The 25,752-nt window shown below is 45.8% G+C and overlaps 1 protein-coding gene across 5 annotated transcripts in view; it reads left to right on the top strand.

Annotated features, from left to right (window-relative positions):
• The window catches only part of AP3B2 (adaptor related protein complex 3 subunit beta 2), a 533,172-nt gene that overhangs the window by 418,150 nt on the left and 89,270 nt on the right, over positions 1 to 25,752 (top strand). For all 5 annotated transcript variants that reach the window (XM_069624707.1, XM_069624706.1, XM_069624708.1 and 2 more), the window contains exons 19-24: positions 428 to 614; positions 5,011 to 5,200; positions 8,013 to 8,088; positions 13,707 to 13,813; positions 14,440 to 14,671; positions 21,289 to 21,373. In XM_069624707.1, the coding sequence (XP_069480808.1) occupies positions 428 to 614; positions 5,011 to 5,200; positions 8,013 to 8,088; positions 13,707 to 13,813; positions 14,440 to 14,671; positions 21,289 to 21,373 (877 nt within the window). The remainder of the gene's footprint in view (positions 1 to 427; positions 615 to 5,010; positions 5,201 to 8,012; positions 8,089 to 13,706; positions 13,814 to 14,439; positions 14,672 to 21,288; positions 21,374 to 25,752) is intronic.

Genomic DNA, 25,752 nt, shown 5'->3' with positions numbered 1-25,752 from the left:
TGTTGACACGAGACGTGCTTGAAATGGGCAGTACGCGTCTGCTGATGTCAGGCTCAGGGGCGGGGGATTTGATTTAGTGCCGCAAAGGCAGGTGAGCCAGGTCGATGCGGCGGAATGATAGGATTATCACAAAATGGAGGCTGATTTCGAGTGCGATAATGGGCGAAAAGTCGGGTAAGGTCCATAGGAAAGTTTCCTACGATCTACCGATTTATGCTTACAAACACATGGCCGACCCGTAGGGACAATAAAAAAAAAGTCCCGGAACTATCCTTTAACATAAAAATGACAGTTTGCTTCCTAATAAAGCTTTTTGGACATATGCTAAACTATGTTGACCCATGGCCACTTTATGCCCGCACACATACGTAACAAAATGTATAAAGCTCATTCATAAATGTACTCTTGTATGTTCTTTCCCATTCAGAACCAGAGTCCGTAAGTGCTTCAGCGAGTGAGAGTGGCAGCGGGAGTGGTGATGGCACAGAAAGCGATGAGGAGGAGGAGGAGGAAGATGAGGAGAGTGGCGAGCAGTCCGAATCTGATAAGGAGAAGAGCAAGAGAACAAAACCGACGGAAGCCCCTCGCAAGGCTGTCCTTCAGAATACCGAGAGGTGAGACTGGCTGCTATGGTGATAGCCACGAAGGCTGCTCTGACAGAACCAACCCACAAAAATGCATGTCTGGGATAAGTACCAGGGAGGGAGAGTAATTCCTTTCAGAACCTCTTACCCCATGTTAAATGGTGACTCCCAAAAGCACCCATAGCATGCTCTTCAGGGAAGAAAGGCCTCGCTGTTATTGCTGAACGCACAACAGAATCTAGACAGCCATTTTGATATTTGGTATCACTCTGCATATGGGTAGTACATGCTTTGGTTTTACCACAAGAATATCATCTTGAGAATGTGTTGTAGGTCAAGACCGTGACAGGGAGTCCAGAACCATCAGGGTCATGGGCTTTAGAAACCAGCAAGCACAAGACCCCTAACTACTGCTGGCGCATAAAATATATCTCATCTTTTGGAACACACACTGATTCCGTTCAAGAGGGAAAAAGTGTGTTGCATGCACAGTTGTGCGCAAAATCCTACGTTTGCTTGGCTACCCGGAATCTCATGCATTCCTCTTGGCAAGTTCCTAGTTTGCAAAAAACCTACCTGGTAAGGTAGCTTGGTAGATAAATGCCTGTGCTTTGACTGCAGCTATCAGTGTAACTTGTAGACCACAGGTATGCGTCCCAGTGGTGTCAACACTGCTTTTTAGCCCCTCGAAGGTAGAGGAAATGTGTGCCTTTGAGTTGTGTAGTAGGAACAGCTGACACTACAGGTTTTGCAAGCTCAATCTAACATCAAGTAATTATTGTTTGCTCTGTTTGTGGCTACATTCCTCTAGGTCTCCCTATTTTCCCCGCTTTTTACCAGCATTGGGGCCATTTTGACTCTGAATTGTGAAGAATCAGTGAAAACAAATATTTTGAAATGGCTGTTCTTACTTGCAATAAAAAGTACTAGCCTAAATGTAAATTGCCATTTGTATACATAGTGCATGTAGTTGTATCATTAAGCTTTCTTATGAGTGATTCTTATGTGGTAGGTACATTGGACCTCATTATGAGGTCGGTGGTAATTCCAGCAAATGGGTGTCAGTAACGGAATTCCCACCAGGTGTTTTCTACACCACCACCCTCAGAATGAGCCCCCTTGTTTGTAATGGTATCGTAATTAGAGGGACAGTCATGGTAGAGACCTTTGGACTTTCGATTTGTATAATTTGAATTTGGATTCAGAAGCAAACCTGGGATGGATAAACCAGAATGTTGGAAGCCCTTTGACTGGCTTTATATTTGCAGTGAAAGTCAGAGGAATTTCCAGCTGACTTGGATTATAGGTGCACATTGCAAAGCAAGCATCTTGTGGTCTGCAATCTTGCAGCTTTCTTGAATTAACCGCTGGGCTGTTATGCCTACCTATGTAAATCAGGGGAACACACTCGCCTTTAGCACTCAAGGGCTTAAGGCTTGGCGGTGCCTTGTGAAAATAACCACAACTGCAAGACATGCTGAAATGCGTCTCTTGGATGAGGGAGAACAGAAAAACTCACGAGGAGTAGACGTTGCAGAGGGGGGATTGAAGTGTCCCTAATGAGGTGAAAAAGAACAGGTCTGTTTCAGCCGCATGGATGCAATGATAATGGATTGGAATCGAGGGATACGCTGAAAAGCACTTACTACTAATTGCTATAAAAAGTCCCTATGGGTAGAATGAAATTGATGGTCTACACAATCCATTAAATGCAATAGTTCAAGGATCCTGATTGATTAGCAAAGTAAGCTACTGGTCAACGTTTCAGGTCAGAGGTCAGGCAAAATCAAGGTCATTCAAGGGTAGGAGATATGCCTGTGCTGAATGTAGGCCAGCAGTCGGTGGGCCACAGCGGGCGAAAAGCAATGCAGGAAGTTCAGTAGAGGCGGGGAGGAGTTTGCCTTCAGACTTTTGAGTGCGCCTCGTGTGTCCGCACATTGACGTTGAGACTGAAGGGGTCCCTCGCCCATGCAACACACCTTTCTCCTCCTCCCTGTGGAAGTGCCCTTGGATGTTGGCACAGGTCACTGCATGGGCATGCTTTCTGACAATGCAAGAGAGTTGCCATGGCAACCTCCAACATCCATTTCCCTGTCCCATGTGCATGAATGAATGGGTTGGCATTCAAGGAAAGCTGAAGGTCTTGATCAGACTATGAAGCATTCAGAGGTCCTAATGTACACAAACGAGTATTAAGTTTCACCGGCATAATTGCTGCACCCTAGTTATGAACATATTGCCCTAGTGAGTTTGCAGCCACAAGCTACCACAGGAATGTAATTACAGACAGAAGAGAAAAGATTCTTCAAAACAGTTGGTGCTACTCTTGCTACTAAAGCCTTCCTCACCCCATCCATAGTCTGCTAACTCTCAAAAACATAAGAAACCCATGTAGATGTGGTCGATAAATCTGTACATACCTTCTGCGCTCCTAAATGGACTTATGTATCAAATCCTCTCTTGACTTGTACATTGATCCAAAGCCTGCTCTTCCTGTACTGGGCCCATAAAAGTGTATCAATGTATTGGATTTAGACAGTGCCCATGAGCTTCATTAAGAGCGTATCCACTGGAAATGCAGAGCTTTGTGTTGTCTGTCGAGCCACTTATCCCTTCATCTCACAGGTATGGGGTGAGATACAGACAGTCCTCCCAATCAAGCTCATAACAAATGTACGGTGTCTGTAAAAACAAGGAACTCTGCTCTCTGATGTATGAAACTGGGCATCGCACTATTTTGATTTGGTTCTTTTGGGAAGGTCTACCCTGTGGAGGGAACCATGTCCATCCCAGCTAAGTAGAAGACATGGCCTGTCTGACTAACTTTGGCAACCCCAGCCTACTCCAGTGCATCATCCTGGTTTAGTACACGGAGCTACTTACAAGGAGAGGAAACCTGGTATACTACTGTCTAATCACAATTAGCAGTGTATACTTTGTCTATATCCGGGAGGATAGTGATAGGAGTATAGGGAGACAAAGTTATGAAGCAGGTACTAGAGGTGTGTGGTGTAAACACTCTCAGTAAAACATTAGGAGGGACCAAGGAAGGTTAAAAAAGCCAATATCAAATTTTAATAATCAACAGTCCGTCAAGATTAAAACATCAATTAAATAAATAGGTCAGAAATACAGACATTGTCAAGTCCCATGTAGAAAGCAGCAATAGGGAATACGTAACAGGCTCTGAAGGCCTTTTGAAAGTAGTGTTATAGCAACAATACGACCACTAAGGGTACTTTTCAACCTAAATAGCAAGGTATATCTCTGAACTTTAAACAGAGAGTATAATTTATGACACATTTATCCATACTTGGATGGGTACCTTGCTATTTAGGTTGAAAAGTACCCTTAGTGGTCGTATTGTTGCTATAACACTACTTTCAACTGGCCTTCAGAGCCTGTTACGTATTCCCTATTGCTGCTTTCTACATGGGACTTGACAATGTCTATTTCTGACCTATTTATTTAATTGATGTTTTAATCTTGACGGACTGTTGATTATTAAAATTTGATATTGGCTTTTTTTAACCTTCCTTGGTCCCTCCTAATGTTTTACTGAGAGTGTTTACACCACACACCTCTAGTACCTGCTTCATAACTTTGTCTCCCTATACTCTTAGTACACGGAGCACCTCACATTTCCTGAGGTTTAGTACACGGAGCACCTCACATTTCCTGAAGGTACCCCACATGGGACAGACCCTGCATCCCCGCAGTAGGCCACAGTCCAATAACTCATCAGTTGTCTCGTGCCTTCCCCAGACCTTCTGGCGCACTAGGAAGTACCCAACCATGGTTCACTAAAAGGCATTTTCCTTGCACATAATTCTTAGCAAGTCCTCTCAGGGATTGTGCTGCTGGGATTGCACTCAAACAACTTTCTCCAGGTCCGATAGGATCAGTCCCTCACCAGAACCCCCCTGAAACAAGCACCAATAACAGGCCTTCAGGCACACTGACCAGTCAGTACAGATAGCATCATCGGATGGACACGGACATATACTACAGGCACTTTATTCTATCACTGGGGAATAAGCACGGCCTTACAGCAAGTTCCAACTACTTCTGTGCCATATTGCTAGGTTGCAAACCAGCCCCCATCAGGCTCTTTCACAGGCATGCGCTGATCAGAAGTGGAAGGTGCGCGCGAGTGCCTGCAAACAGAGCTAGGCCTCTGCCCTTTACAAATACATATTTCCTCATAACACACCTTTGGCTCACCCTTCAGTGAAAAGCTACTAACCTTGGGCTCACCAACCAGTAATAAACCTTAACCTGGGATGGCCAAGACCAGTGGCCCCATCTTTCCTCAGGCGTAATCTGCAAGTGGTGCTTGCCACTACCTGTCCGCACCATGTAGGTTGTCAAAAAGAGGGATATCCATGAGCGATTCTAAAGTGATGTCTTTACATTTTTGATTCAGCGATCAGAGTGAGGAAGAAGAGGAGCATCCCAAGAAAACCAGAACGAAGAAAAAGTCCAACCCCAAAGCACCTCCCAAGTCCTCGTCGGAAGAAGGAAGCACCTCCGAGAGTGGCTCCTCGGAATCTGAATCTGAATCCGAGGAAGAGGAGGAATCTCAGTCTGAGCCAGAAACAAAGACCAAGAAGACGGTAAAATGTTGTGTTTGCTACATTATCCACCATGTCCAGGTGAAGGAGAGGAGGAGGAAGTGACTTCTGTGCATGTGCGAGTCATGGTGAGTGCGTGTGTGAGTGCATGATTGAGTGAATTTGTGCAACTACAAGTGAAATTATAAGCTTAGCCATCTGTAAATCTATGGACATATTGCACCAGTGAAAGGTACACGATTTAGAGCACTCAGAACTGCAGGTATCCACAGCCACAACAAAATAAATGTGATGGATGGAAGCTTATGAATTCACCTTGACCACCGTCATTGCTCAGGGCAGCCTTCCACATCGTAGTTTTAGCCTGTGTGGGTTATTGCAGAAGGACACTAGCCATATGCAAATCAGTCTTCATACTGCCACCAATGGGAACAGTCAATCGCCAACTGCTAGACCACAACCCCAATGCCCCGAAACACAATCCAGCCCAGCCACGTTCCGGCTTTGGTGGACCTCATCAGTGAGGTGCAGCTTGTTTCCTTATGAGGAAGCAAACAAGGGACACACGACTGGACATACCCTCTCACACGTAGGTTCCCACACTCATGACAGCTTCTGCAAGTTGCAGGCTAGGTCAGAAAAGCATTCTGTGGTGGGTGAATGCCTTCCCCAGACATCCTCATTCATGCCTTTGCCTCTGTTCAGTAATTTCGATCAACGGTGCTTCCTTTTGTAAAGCAAGTATCTGTCGACTGGAATCTGACCCCAGATTCATTACATACACGGTTCCCTTCAAGCCAGCATTCCAAAGGAATGACCATCCTTCCGAATGGATCATATTTGCCATTACCAGGAGGGTGTTTTGCTGCATAATGTGTCAAATTCTGCATTGATCACATACAGTTATTTGAAGATATTCGCATCATAGATATTCTTTCACTCATAATTATAACGTACTTAGTCCCTACTGCCTATCTCTTCAGATCTGTAATTCTGCTTTGGTAAATCCACCATTTTTTTGTGTCTTGAATTGGAGGATTTACCTCCAGCATCTTGCTAAAGGTAAATTCTTCACTTCAACACCAAATCTATAATTCCACAATGTGGTTAAAGAGGCAGTTATTAAGTTACTGCTAAAATAAAAGTGGTGTTAATGGAGTTACCGCCACTTTCCTACTGCACAGCTCAACTTGTAGTGAAACCCGTTGTCCCTAGAATTGCTAATCTTTTCCCCATTTTCTTGATGGTTTGTTCTTGGGCTCTTGACCTTCAAACGCCAACATGTATCATATGTCCTTGCTTCCAGTCTCTCAGTTGGGTCTAGAATGTGGCCTCTAATATCCAGCGCATTGCCTTTCTCCTTGCAATCAGTTTTTCAGTGGTTTTGGGAACTCTGCCTTCAAGTTCCAGCATGCAGCATTTCTTTTGAAAGTCATTTTCTCAAAAGCCTTTGAAAGTTCCAGCACCCAATGTTTCCTTTTGTACTCCTTGGGCCTAATTACGAGGTTGGAGGTAGCCATGGCGCTAATAGCGCCATAGCTGCCTCCAAACTCGTTCCGACTCCGCCCTGGTGAATTGAGCAATTACCGGTCCATTCCAAGGTTGGCGGGACCGTTAATTCCCCATTCACCATGGCCCTTCCACTTTCCCATTGAGCCCCCATAGGGCTCAATCGGAATGGGGAAGGCGCTAATAACGGTACCGCAAATTGCGGTACCATTATTAGCTCCCGAGTCCCATTGCGGGTTCCGTCCTTAATGCCTGGAAAAACCAGGCGTTAAGGGAGGACCCGCAAAGGGAACTCGTAGTAGAGCGGTAAGGCATTACCGACACCGGTGCCCTTACCGCCCGCCTCGTAATAAGGCCAATTGTCTCTGGGAACCTTTACTTCATGTTCCAACAAGCAGCCTGGCTTCCTGCAATCTTTTTCTCATTGTCCTCTCAGAACCTTCTCCTCCAGTTGTTGCAGCTGTCCTTGTTACTCCTTCCAATCTATTTTTAAACATGGCTCCATGGACTTTTTCTTGGCTCCAGCCAGCAGCTTTTAAGCAGCTTTTCCTTTACTCTGATCCACGTTTCTGCCTCAAGCGTGTCTGCTCTGTTCTCTGGTCTTCGCCTCAGTTCTCCCTCTTTCTAAGGCCGTTCATCCACAAACCTTTCTCCACTCTGCATTACACTGTCTCCTTCCCCTGAGCCTCTCACTTGCAACAACCCATCAGCACGTCCTTCATTGAGTCTGCGTGTGCACTAAGTTTGGCCCTCGGTCTCTTGATCCCCTCTCTGCTGCAGCGCCCTTTACTGGTTTTGGGTGTGTCTATCTCAACCCATCCTTGCTTCTGCATATGTGATCTGTGTCCCACACCATCACCTCTCCACCTTCTTGGACTCTACACTGATTTCTCTGCCTGTTTTGCTCCATGAGGACTTCATCCTTCGACTCCACACGCCCTCTCAATGACTTTTTCCTCCTTCCTACTTGCTATGTAATGTCAGATGAGGATGGTCAAAGAAGACAGACTTACAATTCCATGCTCATCTTACTGTTGTGGAAGTCACTTCACCACTGCTGGTCCTCAACCTTAAATTCTTGGACATGTTAGTAGATAACCCCCTCCCTTGCCCGGACTTTGAGAAGTAGTTAAATGAAAGGTGACACATGTGAATTTTCTCATATTTCTAAACAATTTGGAAGCAGCTGCATAAGAATTCCCATCACACCCAGCCTACATCATCCACACACATTCATTACACAGATGAATGCACAGGTGTGAAATCATCTTTCTGCGGCTTCTGCGACAATTCACTGATTGTTTTTTTATAGTAACTCTCAACATCCAATTTTGTTTGTGTCCAGCCTGCAAGCACGAAGCCAGCCCCCAAACCAGTGAAGACGTCGACCAAGGAGATCTCCCTGCTTGATCTGGATGACTGTAAGTAAAAGGGAGTGCCTGCCAATGCCAACTGTGCCCTTTCTTGCTTCCACTTCTTTAAGGGGCTCATTACCAGTTGCACAGTAACAGTAAAACAGGTGGTATCTTGCAATACCGCCCGTGTTACTTCTCCGTACGATTATGGGTTTTGTCACCAATATAACAAAAATCTGCCAGCTTGTAAATGAAGGTAGAACTACCTCCTCCTAAAATGGTGGTAATGGCCAAGGTAGAATTATTGAATGCAGTAATTCCGACTATACCCAATGGACTCCAAATACCGCCTCTTTTACCACTCTGCATAGTTAATGGTTTTGTCAACCATATAACCAAAATCTGCCAGCCCACATGAAGGTTTTCCCTCCACTTGCAATGGTGGTAATGACCTAGCCGGAAATTCCCCCATGCAGTATCCCGCTTATCCCCAGGGAAGTCCAATGGCCCTCTAAAATGTGGAGTAACTATAACTCTAACTGTTGCAGTATGTAACCATTACAACATGCAGTAACTTAATTAAGTTTGGCTGTATTAGTTCAGCTGGCAATATCATACTGGTAATGAAGCCTACATTGCTTGAGTACTATAGGTCACAGGGCAAGTTTTGTACACATGCTTGTGCAAACCTGGACAGTTCTAACTTTCAGAACACATACCCCTGAAGAAGGCGCCTGCTCACATGTACAGCATCTCAATGTATCTGCTTTGATCGAATGTGAAACGAACACCTTTTTTATGGGGTTGATGTTTAGTGGGTTGTCATAGCAACACCATCAGGTCTTCCACTTCAAAGAAACAATACATTTCTACATTCTTGCCAACACGTCTTGTGTCATTTGGGAGGTGCTCATCTAGTCCTGTTCTTTTCTGGGCTTTTCTGTACTGCCGGGTTTTTAATGGGGAAAACACAACTAAAATAACCCCAGAATACAAAGAAAAGAATAGACTGGATGAAACTCTCCCTAACTGCATGGGGCATATTGACATGCCTTCTTTACACTATTCAGGGAGTAGCTGTTCCTGCCAGGCCTGGCTTTGGCATGACTAGATGGTTGAAAGGTGCTATTGAGAACCAATAATACGTTTTAAGAAAAGGAATTTGAAATGGGGAAAGATTTCTTGTGAATTCAGTGTATGTCAAAAGAAAGAACATTTTAGGTTTGCACAAATTTAAAGTTCTTCTTTAAAGGTTGTTTTGCATTTTAGTAGAAAGGCCACAACAGGAGTGAATTCGGTTGACATTTCGGATCAAACCGACTTTTCTGTATGCAAGAAAGTGGGTGTAATTGAACGTATGAAAGTTTCGAACTAACAGATTGCTCACTGTTCATTCATTTCATACACAGTGGGCCTCATTACAAGTTTAGCAGTATTTCGGGGGTAAATCTGCTGAAATACCACCAAACTAAATTATCATTACCGCCACTTGATCCTGCGGATTTACCGCAGGATTACAAGTGGAGGAAGGCGGTGGAAATCCCCATCCATAAGACTCCATGGTAATTTTGCGATTTTTACTTTTTTTGGCAGTAAGGTGGAGGATTTACCTACAGCATTTTGCTGTAAGAAAATCCTTCACCTTACCACCAGCTTTTGCCTCTACTTTCTCTGCTCCTCCTACTCCTGAGGCTGACTAGCACCCTGACACAGCCCTCTCTAGCCTGCATCTTTCTATCCCCAACACTCTGGACATTCTTGCCTCTGTCATGAGATTCTGCCTCAAGCCTACCTCCAAGTGCAACTCTTGGTACGAGTAGGACCTCGCTGCCCTGAAATGCAAGTGCAGGGTGGCTAAGAGGAAGTGGAGGGCTTCAAACGCATCCTCTGACAAACTGGCCAGCCGCCTGCTCCAAAGGCAATACAGACTCTTTCCTCTCCAAGAAGAGGGTCAATATCCAAGCCTGCGTCTCTGCGGCATCTAACAACACGGCCAAACTCTTTAAAATCTGCAAGGAGCTGGCAAGCCTACTGCAGTCTCCACCTCTCCATCTCCCTCCCAAACCCTCTATATGCCTCTGGCCTCTCATTTCACCACTAAAACTCAGCACATATTGTCCTCGCTTTCCTCTTCCTAACTCTCTCAGGCTACCTTTGGCCGCCTCTCCCTCTCTCTCTCCTCTCCCTTTTTCCTCCTTTGCTCTGACAACACCTGACGATGTATATAGACAAATCAGATCTATGAAAGTGTCATCCAAACAGGTTCTTCCATTCTCCTCCAGAACCATCAAGGACCATATTGCCACCATTGCTCGAGCCTTCGCCAATTTCTGCAATCATTCTTTTGGCACTGGATCTGTCCCCTCTCTCTTCAAGCACTTCCTTGTGCACTCCCTCCTAAAAAAGCCTTCTGCTGATCCTACATGTCTGGCAAACTATCGCCCGATTTCTATCTCTCCTTTCCTGGGCAAACGTCTGGAAAAGCTGGCCATCTCCCAGCTTACCCTCCATACTGAATCTGTTGGCTGCCTCCATGACCATCTTTCTGGCTTCAGGGCAGCCAGAGGCACGGAAACTGCTCTCCTTAACACCCGTGAAAATCTGCTTTCTAACCTCGACTACATCTCTCCCTCTATCCTCCTCCTCCTTGACCTTTCCTCTGCTTTCGATGTGGTCAATCACGCCACCCTGATCAATGGACTCTGGGTGCACCTGGGCATCACAGATCAGGCCCTGGCGTGGCTGACCGCCTTCCTCCTGGACCGTCCCTCTCAGCTCCAACTAGGGTCCTTTCTATCCTCCACCTCTCTCTCCGCATGCAGTGTCCCCCGGGGCTCTATCCTCTCACCCTGGCTCTTCAATGTCTATCTGGCCCCTTAGGCCCACCTGATCTCCACCTTCTTTTTTAACTTTCAGTGTTATGTGGATGACACTCTGCTCTCTTTCAGGCTTTCCTCAACCTCCTCTCTTTCCTCGCTCATTCCTGACTTGTTTATCTGTGATTCAGGATTGGTGCACCTCCAGCCATCTTTGCCTTAATGCCTGTAATACAGATATCCATCTCATTGGGACCCCGGCTCCCACTTTCCCTCTCTAACTCTGGCTGGCCTCCATGGGCTCTCTACCCTTGCCTTCCCATGGTGCTAAAAACCTTGCAGCCATCTTAGACTCCACTCTATCCTTCTCTCCTCGTGTCACAGACCTTGCCAAAAAGGCCCACTTCCAGGTGCACCTCCTCAGAGATGTTCTACCTTTTCTCACTTTCCCCCAGGAGCTCACTGTCTCTAGAGCCCTGGTTCTCTCCAGGCTGAAGTACTGCAACAACCTCTTTCTCAATCTGCCTACTCTTCACCCCTTGCAACTAATCCAGAACACAACAGCAAGAATTCTCCTTGGCCTCAAGCCCAGGTGCCATTTCTCTCTAGCCCTGAAATCTCTCCACTGGCTCCCGTGGGCGCAAGGATCAAGTTCAAGACGCTCTGCATCGTCCACAAGCTTTCGGGGGCTGGGGCCTGCACTACATCCAATTCTCTCTTCCGAAATACCTTCCTGCTACAGCCCTTCGCTCAGCTACCTCCAACTCTGAGGGTCAGACGCTTCTCCAGGCAGAGAGTGGGGTAGATCTCTCTCCTCTGCAGGTGCCTCCCTCTGGAACGGCCATTGTGCCCCTCTCAAACTTGAGTCGGACAACCTGAAGTTCTGGAAACAGCTCAAAACGCTCCTTTTATCCTCTGCCTTCTCTCTCTCGCTCCCTTGCTAACTTACCTGTCTGCAGCTCCGACTGATTTGCTTGGTTCCCTCAGAGTCTCACTGGTTACCAGGCTCCTCCATGACCAGTCTTCCTTTGCACTACCTCCTGGCCTACCACGCACTTAGGGGCTGTAACTGTAACATCTACAGCCCCACTGCCTCCTGCACTTACCGAGAGCCGCACTGCCCTGGCTGCACTTACTCAGAGCCATGCTGCTCTGATCGCACTCCCCCCCTTTCCTCTCCCTTGCACTTCCCCCTTGCACTTCTAGTGTCGTACTTGCACGATCCGAATGACACTAGGCCTAGTAGGATCGTTTGTCTTGTCTTCCCTATGTCTTCCCTCCCTTGTCTTGTGGCGCCTAGAAACACTTGTGTACAGGCGCGTTCTAAATGCCATACCATATCATACCAAAGTTGTGGTACAGTAGTGCGGTAATACAGCAGTAATTCAGTGGTAACAGAGTTTCCACTGTGTTACTATAAATTTTTCTTGCACCGCCGTAATCGTAATGAGACCCAATGAGGGGAATTCTTAAGCTGGTCCTAAACTCCCCTCTTGTGTGTATTTGCAACTATTCACTAGTGACAGTTATCATATGTACAGCACATTTGTTTATTTAGGGCTTTGTAAAGCCTCACCCGCATGCAGTTAGGCCATATGTGTGCCTTGGGGGTTTGTTTTCATTCATAATTATGTAGTATTTTTTAGGGACAGGTGTTTATGTGAAAAAAACGAAAAATTAATTAAAGTAGTATTCCAGCATCAAGGTTTATGGCTCTAAATATAGCAGATTTCCATTTAAGGAGGTGGACGAGTATAGAGGTGTTGTCCAAAGGTGTAACAAGGCAATAAGCAGGGCCTTTGGAATGACCGGGCCAGTGAAGAATAACCGAACCACATGGAAAGCAGTGGAACCTATGGGTAGGCCTTTTTAGGGAGACATGGATCAACAAAGCCCACCATATGTATTGGTTTTCAGGCGCTGAGCTCTGTTAACGTTGCATTTTCCATGGAGAGCTGTCCATGGTGCTGAATGAGCAGTTCAAATCCGTTCACCGGGCCGTTCACTTCTGATGGCTGAACAAATATGCAAGCCTACTTGGTATCTAATTGTATCCTTGTGTGCCCCTGACTTTACCGCTGCTTCCCCAAAAATCTAATCCCCCCAACGCACTCCCCTCCTTAGTACAGCAGGAGGGGAACTTGTTCAAATGTGATGGTCTCAAACGCCATTCCTTGGGGACACACACCACACCGTTTTTTAGGATAACCAGTGACTGCAAATAACTTCTTTTGAGCTTCATCATTTGTTGTGGAAATCCTGAAAACATGCAGTGGATTTGGCTCATGAGGACCGCACTTTGAGAGCCCTGGGCCAGAGTCTGGTGATACTTTCTAGCTCTGGAATCAAAACTGGCTAGGGTTGTTACTGTCTAGATCATTACAATTCTCACCAACCCAGTACCCCGCCCAGCTCCAAAATCTGTACATCCCGAGGATGTCGACCCCCCTCACCCAACACACACACACACACAACTCTATTGGGCAAAGCATGTGGCAGCAAAAGTCGACCAGGCGTTCTAACCCTCACTTCTTGGCTGCATATGAGGTGCAAATCTGGTCAGAAAGCACAATTTTTCCCACTTTTTCCCACTTATCTGGGTCCGGTAGTATTTTTGCTGGCTTTTTCTATGTATTGTTCCCAGTTTGTTAGGAGTCAGACTACTTTTAAAGGCCTCACTGATGAGTGTGACTCATGTGAATGTGCTGCCCTTAATTATCCATACACTGAATACTTTACCAGAACTTGGACAAGGAACCCAATGTCTGAGCGCACAACCCTGATGTAACTCAGTCAAATCAGACTTCCTGCTACAGAATGTCTATTTTGACAATTGATTCTTGCTTGTCTCCTTTCTTTGTGTTACAGTCTCTACACCCAGCATCCCCCATGTCTCATCTAGAAATGTTGTGTCTGCAAGTCTTGTAACAGATCTGGAAGGACTCTCGTTGACCGATACGGCATTGTCTCCAACGGTAAGTGACCAGCATTGCTGCTGGGCTGTCCACTTAACTGCAATAGAGACCCCTTTCCTAGCTTTGTCTCCAGACTCTAGAAATTTGGTCAAGGAACCAGAATTGCCACCTGGTATAGGGGCCTGTCCATTGGGACTGACAATGTTTTTACAAGACTGGAAAAATGCAGATCTGAATTGGTGTAGCCACCCTTTCCTTGTGGCCTACTACAGGTACTGATTAAAGTGCACAGGCTGAGGGATCTGTACTATAATATCTGGCACACCTAAAGACATAGTTTCCCATTGCAGAGCTGTGTCCATGTTCTCAGTAAAAGAATACCAGTGGCAGGATTGAGGCTCAGTGGCAGAACTACGTTTGAAATGAAGGTTGCAGGCATTAATGGTTATTCATGAAGTTGTATATTGTTGAAGCAGGTGAATATCTGAAGGCGCTGCAGGTAACAATTTAGGGGGCATTTGCAGATCTATATGGGGGGTCCCGGCCATAGAATACGTGTAGGTGCTACCGGTCAGTATTGATGTGCAAAGAGTAGATTGCTTTGCTTAAGCTCTACTCCACTAATATGCTTTCGATAAATGTCTCTCTCCCTTCAACTCCCTATGCCTGCTGCCTCCAATTCCTAGGTCATCAGCCCTATCTTCAGTGCAGTGAAGACTCATGAGCTGCTTCACCGAATGACAGGGGAGGGGTTGTCAGTGGAATACTTGTTCAGCCGCCAGCCCTTCACACCAGACCCGCACATGGTGGCCGTCCAGATCCAATTCTCCAACAACACTGATGCCGAAGTGAAGAACATCCGTATCAGTGAACCCAAGCTGCAGTCCGGCATGAGGGTGCAAGAGTTTAAAGAGATAGGTAAGTTGTGCTGAATGCCGCTGGTTGTAGATGGCTGACACATCTGTAGCAGAACATTATATGTTATGTTATTTTGCATTTATATAGCGCCTTATGCACCATTGGTATGATCTCAAGGCGCTGGTAGGTTGAACGCCCTCGGGAACCGAAGTTCAAGTCAGTAGAGAGAGAGAGAGAGTCATAAGGTGCGTGTGAGCACCGGATATGTCTGCAGCAGGTGTTTCATTACTGTGATAGCTGCTTCTTAGCGTAGATGTAGTAATTGGGAGATCAAGGGTATGTGTTCGTTCTGACAGGTTGTTATCCAGACCTATTCTGACTGCGTTAGGCCTGAGGAGAACGCCTAGGCTGGAGGGGATGTAACCAGCTGTGTTTAGTTAGGATGATGGGGAATATGATGCAAGTGATGGTATGAGAACAGCTATACCGAACGGTGTCATAGTATCGCTGTGTTCTAGTTGAGTGGTGGTGTGAAGAAGAGAGTAAGCGTGGAGATGTGATATGGTGGTTTACCTTAGGTGCTTGAGATCGAGCACACTCCAATAGTTCCATGCACTCCAACCGTTCCATGCACTCCAACCGTTCCATGCACTCCAACCGTTCCATGCACTCCAACCGTTCCATGCACTCCAACCGTTCCATGCACTCCAACCGTTCCATGCACTCCAACCGTTCCATGCACTCCAAACCGTTTCATGCACTCCAAACAGTTTCATGCACTCCTAACAGTACCATGCACTCCGTATTATGCACTCCAACCATTTTATGCACTCCAACCATTTTATGCACTCCAACCATTTTATGCACTCCAACCATTTTATGCATTCCAACCGTTTTATGCACTCCAACCATTTTATGCACTCCAACCATTTTATGCATTCCAACCGTTTTATGCATTCCAACCGTTTTATGCATTCCAACCGTTTTATGCATTCCAACCGTTTTATGCATTCCAACCGTTTTATGCACTCTAACCGTTTTATGCACTCTAACCGTTCTATGCACTCTAACCGTTCTATGCACTCTAATCATTCTATGCACTCTAATCATTCTATGCACTCTAATCATTCTATGCACTCTAATCATTCTATGCACTCCAACCATTTTATGTACTTCGGTCGTTTTATGCACTTCAGATCGTTCCATGCTCTCAAATCATTTTTGTAAGTGTCCATTCCGTGCCCTCTATCTGTTCAGTACATTCCATCCGATGTATGTACTCACTCGGTTCTATGCACACTATCAGTTCGATCAGTTCTGTGTATTCTTTCTAATTAATGCACTTCGTCCAATCTATACATGTTATCCCTTCATCATCCGGTCTGCTAATTTCCACGTTATCCGTTCTCTATGCATCATCCATCCACATCCTTAACCCATTTCATACACCCAGTTTCACCTGTTCCATCCACATACGTCATCCGTTCATCCACCTACTTGATCCGTTCCACCCACTTCACACATTTCATCTGCACACTTCTTCTGTTCCACCCACTTCACACGTTCCACCGACTTCACACATTCCACCCACTTCACACGTTCAACCCACTTCACACGTTCTACCCACTTCACCGGTTCCACCCATTTTACCCTTTCCATCCACACACTTCATCCGTTTATCGACCTACTTCATCCGTTCTACCCACTTTACCCGTTTCGTCCACACACTTGTTTCCTTTCATCCACTTCACCCTTTCCACCCACTCCACCCATTCCACCAGTTCTACCCGTTCCACCCACATGCTTCCCCGTTCCATCCATATACTTTACCCATTCCATCCGTATACGTCACCCGTTCCATCCGTATACGTCACCCGTTCCATTCGTATACGTCACCCGTTCCATCCACATACGTCACCCGTTCCATCCACATACTTCACCCATTCCATCCATATACTTCACCTGTTTCATCCATTCATTTCCCCCGATTCATCCACATACTTCACCCGTCCTTCCACATACTTCATTAGTTCCATCCATCCACTTCACCCGTTCCATCCATCCATCCACTTCACCCGTTCCATCTATGTGCTTGACCTGTTCCATCCACGTACTTGACCCGTTCCGTCCACGTACTTGACCCGTTCCGTCCACGTACTTGACCCGTTCCATCCACATACTTGACCCGTTCCATCCACATACTTGACCCGTTTCATCTATCCAAATTGGATGATTAGCCCAATCATAGAACTAATGAATGGGCTCATTTAATTGTGAGAAATCAATAGTGATTAAGGAAATGTTTAACATAGACATGTTTGAGCACCAATAATAACTTAACACTCATCAATTATGTGACAACATGTGGAAAGCCTGAGATGAGGTCTGCTTGAATGGAAAAGTGGCCATTCTAGGAACCATGTTCTAATCCCAGGTTTGCAACATGCAAACATTTTTATGATCCTGGCTAAATCATGTAATCTCTCTGTGCAGTTCCCCAGTGAGGAAAAAGTCGGAGCACTCAGAAATGTTATTTTTCCTAGTGGGTTTTACTTGGGACCCTCCACTCGAGGCTTGATTGCAAAGTGTGTGAAGGTGAACCCAGGATTCACACGGGGATCTATGGAGGATGGACCATATACCACATTAAGGGGTTCAATCACAGTTGGTGGCTTCCCCCAGAGATCCCCCAAATCACTTTTGTGATCTCCCGTGAGGTGTCTGTCACACATAACTCAAAGTGTACTGGGCAAAAATGAATCTGCTTTTTGTGATTCAGCTCACCTGCAGAATGAGGTGAGAGGGTGTGCCGCAGACCAGCAAAGAAAATCCAGGTTTTCAGCACGATGTGCTTTAATCGGTAGTAGATTATCTGCTCTTTCCCCCCACGCATATTCTCCCAAGCAAAGCCCAGTGCTAAGAGGGGTCTTTCCAGACCACTGGACACCATTGATTTGACTAATATTTTATTTTTTGTCTTTCCACCGCTGCAAGATGGGAAGAAATGTAACATCTACAACTGCAGTGACGGGTCTGTTAGAGAGAATTCTAATTTCTGTGCTTAGGACTCTTAATTTTTATCCTGGAGTGAGTGAGACCTTTTTCTGACTCTCTCGTGTATTTTTTATCTGATTTGGACTCTGTCACACTCCAAAACCAAAAGAAACACGAACTCCATAGGCATCATTTTTTTGTATTGTGACACACGGCACCTTCAGTGCAGTGTCAGAGACGTCCTTTGCATTTCTCTTATGATTTATTAAATACCTTCTCTTGGATAAACTGCTGTTTCCAAGAGTAGTAAAGTGAAATTGACTTTACCTACCCGTTTCTCTTTGTAGACCCAGCACACACCATCTTGTGTGGAGTGCTGGGGGGTTACTTAGCATCCCCTTTTTTGACTTTCTCGTGTAACATTTTTATGTTACCCTCACTACAGTTAATGGCTGGTGGCAGTGGTTTAATTTTTCTACCATTGTGCGTTTTTACCGCAGGCTGAATCCTCAGCCGCTTTATTGCACCCATGGGTGTCCATTTTGTTAAAATGGCCCCGGTCTTCTTTTTTCGCCATTTCTTGCTTGTGAGGTCTTTCTTGAGTTTTACTCTGTGCGCCAAACCCGGTTTGGTCCCTTTGTTCATTTTGTCTTTGGCAGGATTCACAGCTGAAACCCGCCTCTGGCTCCAGCGTGTCTGGCAGGGCAGGAAGCGAGGGAGGTTCCCGAAACTCCCGGGGCCTAGTCCCCTTGGTTAGAGGAATGCACCCAAAGGTGATTGTTTGGCTGTCCTTGGAGGACAGCCACCCTGCTGCTGTGTGAGTGACAGCTAGGCTGTGAATGAATGGGAAAAGCCTGCATAAAAGGCGAGGTCTTTAGCAAGGAAGGCAGAGTCGACCACTGGACGAAGGAACCGAAGAAAAAACTGGAAGAGTGCTTGCTGCACCCCCCTGGACCATTGGTTTGCCCGGTGAAGCCCTGCTGCAGTACTTTTTTTGTATCGACTGGAGAAGCCTGGAATGAACGATTTCTTCCCTTGGGTTGATGGGACCAACTGACCCCAAGACGAACTTGACTGGAACCCCTCTCCCTGCTGGCTGTACCTCTTCGCTGCTACTGGAACCGGGTACCAGGCGACAGGAACACCAGGGACGAGTGTATCGTCTTTAAGCCAGACCGGAGCTCCAGGAAGATCCTGAGGACCCTCCCGAAGCACAGGGTGACCCAAGCCTGAGCCACCTGAACAGAGTTCTGGACCCCAGAAGCAAGGGGAGCCTTCAAGGTGTCCAAGAACCATGGTGGTGCTATTTGCCGGTAGCTGAAACCGCGACGTCCCGCTGATCTAGAGTTAGCCCATTGCTGCCGCAGAACTTCAAACCGCAGTGCAGGAGTCCCCAGATATCCTCCCGCTTGTCCCCATGATTGAGGCACAGGAACACAGGATCTGCAGTACTGCAATAGGAACTGAAGCCAGCTGGATACTTTTTCTTCAGAACTAAGGTACTGTCTAACTAGAGGTACTTGCATCTTGTTGAGTGTAGCTTGCTTGCTCTCACTGGAGACTTGCATTTGCTGTCCTTTGCAGAGCTGCTTGCATCTTTGCTTTTCACAAGCCTCCCAGCTTGTGGCACTACAGTGATTCTTTTCTACAAACTCTCCATATTACAGTGTGCAAGACCTTTGTGCTATCTTCAACAAGTGCCTCAGCTCCCCTAGACTTTGTTCAATTGACATTGGCTGTCCTGGCCCCCTTCTTACCCTCTGGCTTTGTATTTATCTGTCCCTCAAAAAGTCATACATAAATTACTTTTATAGCTGGTAAAGGGTTAACTTATACTTCATTGAGGGATTGTGAAGTACTTACCTGTTCAGAGAAATTGTTAACCTTTGTTTCCTTTCCTAATCTTTTCTTCCACAATCTCAGTAATGCATTTAAGTGTTAATGATATATCGATGTCCACAGTGTCCTAGCAATAGAAGTCGCCTCGGGGTGTAGGAAGTGTATGCGTGACATCCCAAAATGGTATCTACTTACTTACTTAACTGAAACTGAAGGAGTGTATTTTTGAAGTGTATTTCATTGTTGCATATTGCCCTTTCTAAAGAAGGCTTATTTTAAAACTGACTGTTAAATTAATAAATAATTATTTTAATAAGAAACTTTGAATATAAGTGTTATTTGAATACTTGTCACTGTGAATCTCTATGTTGCACCGCTACAGCACACATTGACCCCTCTAGAGATAAGTCTGGCGGCTCAGTCACTTTACCAACATGTGTAGTTCCGACCCATATTAAAGATTGGGTTCCCTATTGCCAAGAGGAAAAAGCTGGTGTAGTTTCCCACAGGGTTACTACATACAGTCTTGCCTAACAAGGTCCTTTAAAACGTGTCACTCCAAATATGATCACTGATATCAAGTGAGTAGCTAGAAGAACCTAGCCACATGAGGTCAGTGGCCAAATGCCTATCTAGATGTCAACAACGAAACAGCATTAGAGTCCCTCCCCACGTCCAAATATCCCTATTGTGAATCTGACATTTGTGGGCTGTGAAATGCGGCTACAAATGGCAAGGCTCAAAGCCCACCTCGCATTATATGCCGAAGTCCCTGGTGAACGGCCCTTATTTTTGCAGGCATTGTGTATAGCTCAAAGCTAGCTCTGACAGTGGAGGCCTTTACAAAGAAGATTGTATTGTATCATGAGCACCTTGAAAATGAAGTACTGTATGTAGTACAGTGTGTTGTGTGGTTGCCTCTTGAAGCCTGATTGCAGAACCTGGGACATCATCTGGATGTTGGTTAGAAACATGTAATTGTGACAGTACTATATGGTATCCTGTAGCTTTGTGGGGATTTTTCTCACATAGTTACATTTGTTTGCTACATTCCGCATATAATAATAATGTGTGGCACAGAGTGCTACTATGGTTTGTATTAATTGGCAATTTCTTTGCTGAATCCAAGATCAGAACCTTATTTCCAAGCTCTAATTTAGCCACTTGACCAGGACTTTTGGCTGCCATTTGAATGCTGATGGTTAAAATGCTGTCAGCAGCATTCCTAATTACCCAGCCCCGATAATGGGCCGCAGAGGGCAGGGCTAACATGGTTGGGTGAGGGATGGGTGCAGAGGGTACAGCCACAGTACCCAACTCCACCCTGTAAATAACATTTAAAAAAGAGAATAGGAATCGTGTGGCCACCGTTTTTACTACTGGTATAATTACACAGATCCCAACTACTGCCAGCGGTAAAGTAAGACAAACCCAAGATCTAAAAGCTATATGGATACAATAAACAATTGCCCAATGTGGGGGATAAGATGGAAAATACAAATGCTGCATAAAGCATGCTAGACTGGTCTTTCTATATGATAATGATGCCTACGTCAAAACGTGCCCAGGTTCTGCTTTTCCCTTACATGGGGTTTGAAGGCATTTGTGGGACAGATTTGCTGTGATGTCTACAGATACATTTAAGGAGAACACAAAATGCCTAAAATGCTAATTTTTCACTTGTATAATTCCAAAAGAAGAAGGAACATGCCACTGCTTTAATTTTCATTTAATTTCTAATTTTGGTTTGACAAATAGTTGTATTAGTTCTACTGTTGCTAATGTGTCCTTTCTTTTTATCACTGCTCTTGCCTGTGGCTGTTTTGTTTCCTCTACTTTCCTAGAATCCTTGGCATGTGGGGAAAGTGCAACCGTGATTATGGGAATTGACTTCTGCGACTCAACACAGGCAGCCAATTTCCAGCTTTGGTGAGTTCCAATTCATGCCTCTGTAACAAACTAAGCAGTGCATGTCATGGGAGGTGTTAGGCATTGACCACACGTAAGCGTGGTAGCGTTCTCTGCAGTGCACAGATATACATAGTAGAGACAAGCTTTGCATAGCTGCCCATAGAATGAGTCTTTGATAACTCACAGAAACATCCGTCCCTTGTAAGTCTGTACAAACCATTCATAGGACAGAACATATACTATGGGGATCTGTGCTTTGCTTTGCCTTCCTGGATCCGGTTGTTGTTAGGGAGAATTCTCAGAAATGTGCTAATTTCCTTCTACCTTAGAGACCCCCAGCTCTTTTGCTGGACTTTAAGACTTTTTAATCTCTGTCATTTTAATGTGATTCATTTTCTGTGTTTCTTTTTAACTTTGGAGTCTAACTCCATAGGCATCATCTTTACATTGTGTCACACAGCACCTTCAGTGCAGTGGCACTGGGAAGTCTCTTCGATTTCCCAAATGTTTAGATACCTTCTCTTGGATAAACTACTGTTTCCAAGAGCAGTAAAGGGAAATTGACTTTACTTACAATGTTTAACTTTCTAGACCCAGCACATAGGGTGCTGGACGGGTTACTTAGTATCCCCTTTGTCTAGTTTCTCAAGTAACAATTTTATGTTACCCTTTCTACAATGAATGGCTGCTGGCATTGGTTTACTTTTTACTACCATTATGGTTTTTTACCACGAGCTGCGTTCGCAGCTGCAGTAGGACACCCATGGGTGCCCATTTTCATCAAAATGGCCCTGGTGTTCTTTTTTCACCATTTCTTGTTGGAAAGGTCCTTCTTGAGATTTACTCTGCGCACCAAACCAGGTTTGTTCTCTTGGTTCGTTTTGTCTTTGGCGGGATTCACCAGTGAAGCCCGCCTCTGGCTCCAGTATGTCTGGCAGGGGCAGGAAGTGAGGGAGGTGCCCGAAACTCCCTGTGCTTAATCCCCTTGGTTACAGGAATGCACCCAAAGGTGGATCGGCCGGATGACTGTCGGGCAAGGACAGCCACTCTGCTGTGTGATTGACAGCTAGGCTGGAATAAATGGGAGAAACCTGCATAAAAGTCAAGGCTTTTTGGCTTTAAAGGCAGAGTCGACCACTGGACGAAGGAATCTGAAGAAGAACTTGGAAGAGACGCCTGCTGCAGCTCCTGGACCGTTGGTTTGCACGGTGAAGCCCTGATGCTGTGCTGAAGCTCCGAATTTGTTTCGACTAGAGAAGCCCTGCAAGGACGACTTCTTCCCTTGAGTTGGTGGGGCCATTCAACTCCAAAGTGAACTCATTTGGACATCCTCTCGGATCTGGTTGTAAGTCCACTACAGTTGCTGTTGGAACCGAAGAGCCAGGGAGAGGAACACCATATTATGTGCGTTGCTTTTAAGTCCAACCTGAGCGCTAGGAAGATCTAGTCAGGCTTGGTCAGTGACCAAGCCTGAGCCATCTCAACAGAGTGCTGGACCCTAGAAGCAAGGAAAGTCTGAAGTGGTATCCGGGAACCGCAGTGTTGCTATTTGCTGTCTGACGCAAGGAGCTGAAACACAGAAGGACCGCTGAATCGAAGTTTTCCCATTGCTGCCACTGACCATCCCGTTGCAGAGCAGGAGTCCCCAGACATCCCCCCTCTTGCCCCCACGACTGAGGCCCAGAAACAAAAGGATATGTAGAGCTGCACAGGAACAGAAGCCAGCTGGAACCGTTTCCTCTAACCAGAGGTACTGTACAGTCTAAGAGAACTTACCTCTTGTTGTGTAGCCTTACTTGCTCTCAGTTGAGACTTGTCTTGGTTACCTTGCAGAGTTGCTAAAGCTTTGTCTCTCACAAGCCTCCCAGCTTGTGGCCCTTTAAGTGTTCTATCTTTCTACAAACATTTCTAAAAGCATTGTGTAAGACTTTTTACCTACCTGCAAAGAAGATATTCAGCCCCCCTTGACATTGTGAAATTAACATTGGCTGTCCTGGCTCCCTGAGTGACTCTTCTTACCTCTGGCTCTGTGTTGTCTCTTTCCCAAGGAAAGGGTTAATTTACTGAACATTGGAAAGGTTTCAAAAGTACTTACCTGTTTATGAATTACTTGTTAACCTTTTTAGTCCTCTATTCTATCTTTGGCACCAAACTCAGTATTGCTCTAAATGTACCAGTGATAGATCAATGTACATAGTGTCCTAGGTATTTAAGTCACCTGAGGGTGTAGGAAGTGTCCGTGTGCCATCCCCAATAGGTATCATCTGATTTAGAGAAACAGAGTGTCTTTTGAAGTGTACTTTACTTTTTACATATATATTGCTCCCTTCTGAAGAAGGCTTAGATAACTGACTGCTAAATAAATTAATAATTGTTTTATCAAGAAACCTTCAGTGTAAGTGTTTATTTGGATAACTGTATTGTAAGACTCTGTCACAACATTACTGCTCACAGTGACCCCTCTTGAGATAGGCCTGGCTGCTCGACTACACTACCAACCTGTGTAGTTCAGACTTATACTAAAGGTTCGGTCCCTATTGCCAGGAGGCCAAGGTTGTTGTAGTGCACCCAAAGGGTACTGCATGCAGTCTTGCCTAACAGTTGTCCTTATCATTGGATATTGTTGTGATTATTGCAATGAATACTGGCCATGAAATTGCCATCATGTCAATTCTTCTACAGTTGCTGGCCATGAAAACGACCTTAAAAGCAATACAGGGCCTCCTAGTGGTGTATGTGGCTAAACAGTAAATAGCACCTTTTAGGATGACAATGGGATGGGTAGGACACAGTCTAACACAAATATAGATTTTAGTAAGGGAAGGACCACACAATACTTTATATTCTGTAGGTAAGTATGTTCTCTACAGGTTATAGGTAAGTATAATGTGCATGTAGTTCGACATCTAGTGGTAACCGCAGAGTATTGCATCTTGTCTTTCGTGGATTGAAAGGGGACGTCGACATGGGCGTGCCGTAACACTATCCCTAACGTGATGTGTAGTGTACCCAAAATCCCTCACGCGTCACGGTTCCTCCGATAGTTTTTTTTCCACCCAGCTAGCTGGTCGCCTTATGCGGAGCTCCTACCTTTTGCAAAATTGTTATTTCCTGACCTTTGGTAATTTATTGATTATTCATCTGCTCTTCAACGACTATTTCCTCACCGCTGACGAAGACAGCAAAGAATAACCTTCGACAGTTGGTGCTCCGCTCGGCACTGCCGACCGCATAGCTGGGATTTCTGGCCAGCCTATACAGTAGGGAGAGTAGGGCCTGGGGGTCTCTATTCTTTTCAATAATGTCTTTCCTTCTCCCCTCTCTTTGCCTGTTCTGTCTTGTCGTCGCTTTCACACACCTGAGTTATGGACAGGACACCATTTAAATTTTGCCCTTCCTGTAAGGGAAAATACCCTTGGAAAGACGAGCACCGGCGGTGCAATAAGTGTCTTCCCCTCATTCACGACAAGGCGTCCTGTAAATACTGCCTACTCCTGCGTCCTAAAACGATCAAGGAGCGTCGACTGAAGCGATGGGCGGCCTATGCCACATCGCATGCAAGTGTAGCTCCCCTGCCACAGCAGCCGCTGAGAGTGACAAGGAGCTAAGCGATGCCCATGTCGCTGATCCAACTGCATTTGAGCTCACATCGCAGGCACAACGATAGTGCTGCTATGGGGAATGTACACCCCGGCGACAGGAACGCACACGATTCTCGTAAGACTAACACAACCCCCGGTACTGCCTCAGCAAATCCGTCAAAGCGGGTCAAAGCGCCAACTGGTATGTCGAGTTCCTTGACGATACCCGTCAATTCGCGTGATCAGCAGCCCTCGCCGCAACTGCGTAAGCGGCATGCGTCTGGGCAGTCTACAAGGAAGTGCGCCAGCACCAAAACCCACAAGGCCGTTGAGACGCCTCCTAAGAGCGCACTGATGCTTAAAGCTCCGGTTGCGTCAATCTATAGCGCAACCGTCTGAACAGCCTAAACCCCTCCCGTTAACGCTGAACATCAGCGAGAGTCTCGCTAAGATTTTTTCGGCAGCCAGTAAACAAAAGGACAAGTCTGAAGACACATCTGAAAGCCCAGACAGGTGGGAGGATTATTCTGAAAGCCCCCAGTCCTTATCTAAGACACTCCTTGATAAATCTTGGCGTTCTAGGCTAGGGGAGCCCCAGGAGGAGCCCTTTACCCCTGTAGACTCATCTGGCTCTTCTACATGGAGCAGAGAAAGATTTGAAGGGTGTATGAACAGGTTGCCTATGTTTGTGGACTTTTATGAGGGGTTCACCCCTAAGAGACCTAGGAAGGACAACCGTTATCCTTCAGTGGGCAAATTTCAGAAGACATGCTGCCCTCTTCATGAGGAGGTTTTTGACCTTACAGATCAAGAAGA

The sequence above is a fragment of the Ambystoma mexicanum genome, chromosome 11 (genome assembly GCF_040938575.1).
Source record: "Ambystoma mexicanum isolate Mex_15411 chromosome 11, UKY_AmexF1_1, whole genome shotgun sequence".
Taxonomy (NCBI): domain Eukaryota; kingdom Metazoa; phylum Chordata; class Amphibia; order Caudata; family Ambystomatidae; genus Ambystoma; species Ambystoma mexicanum.
Note: the sequence above shows the minus strand (reverse complement) of the source record. Positions and strands in the feature narration are given on the sequence as shown.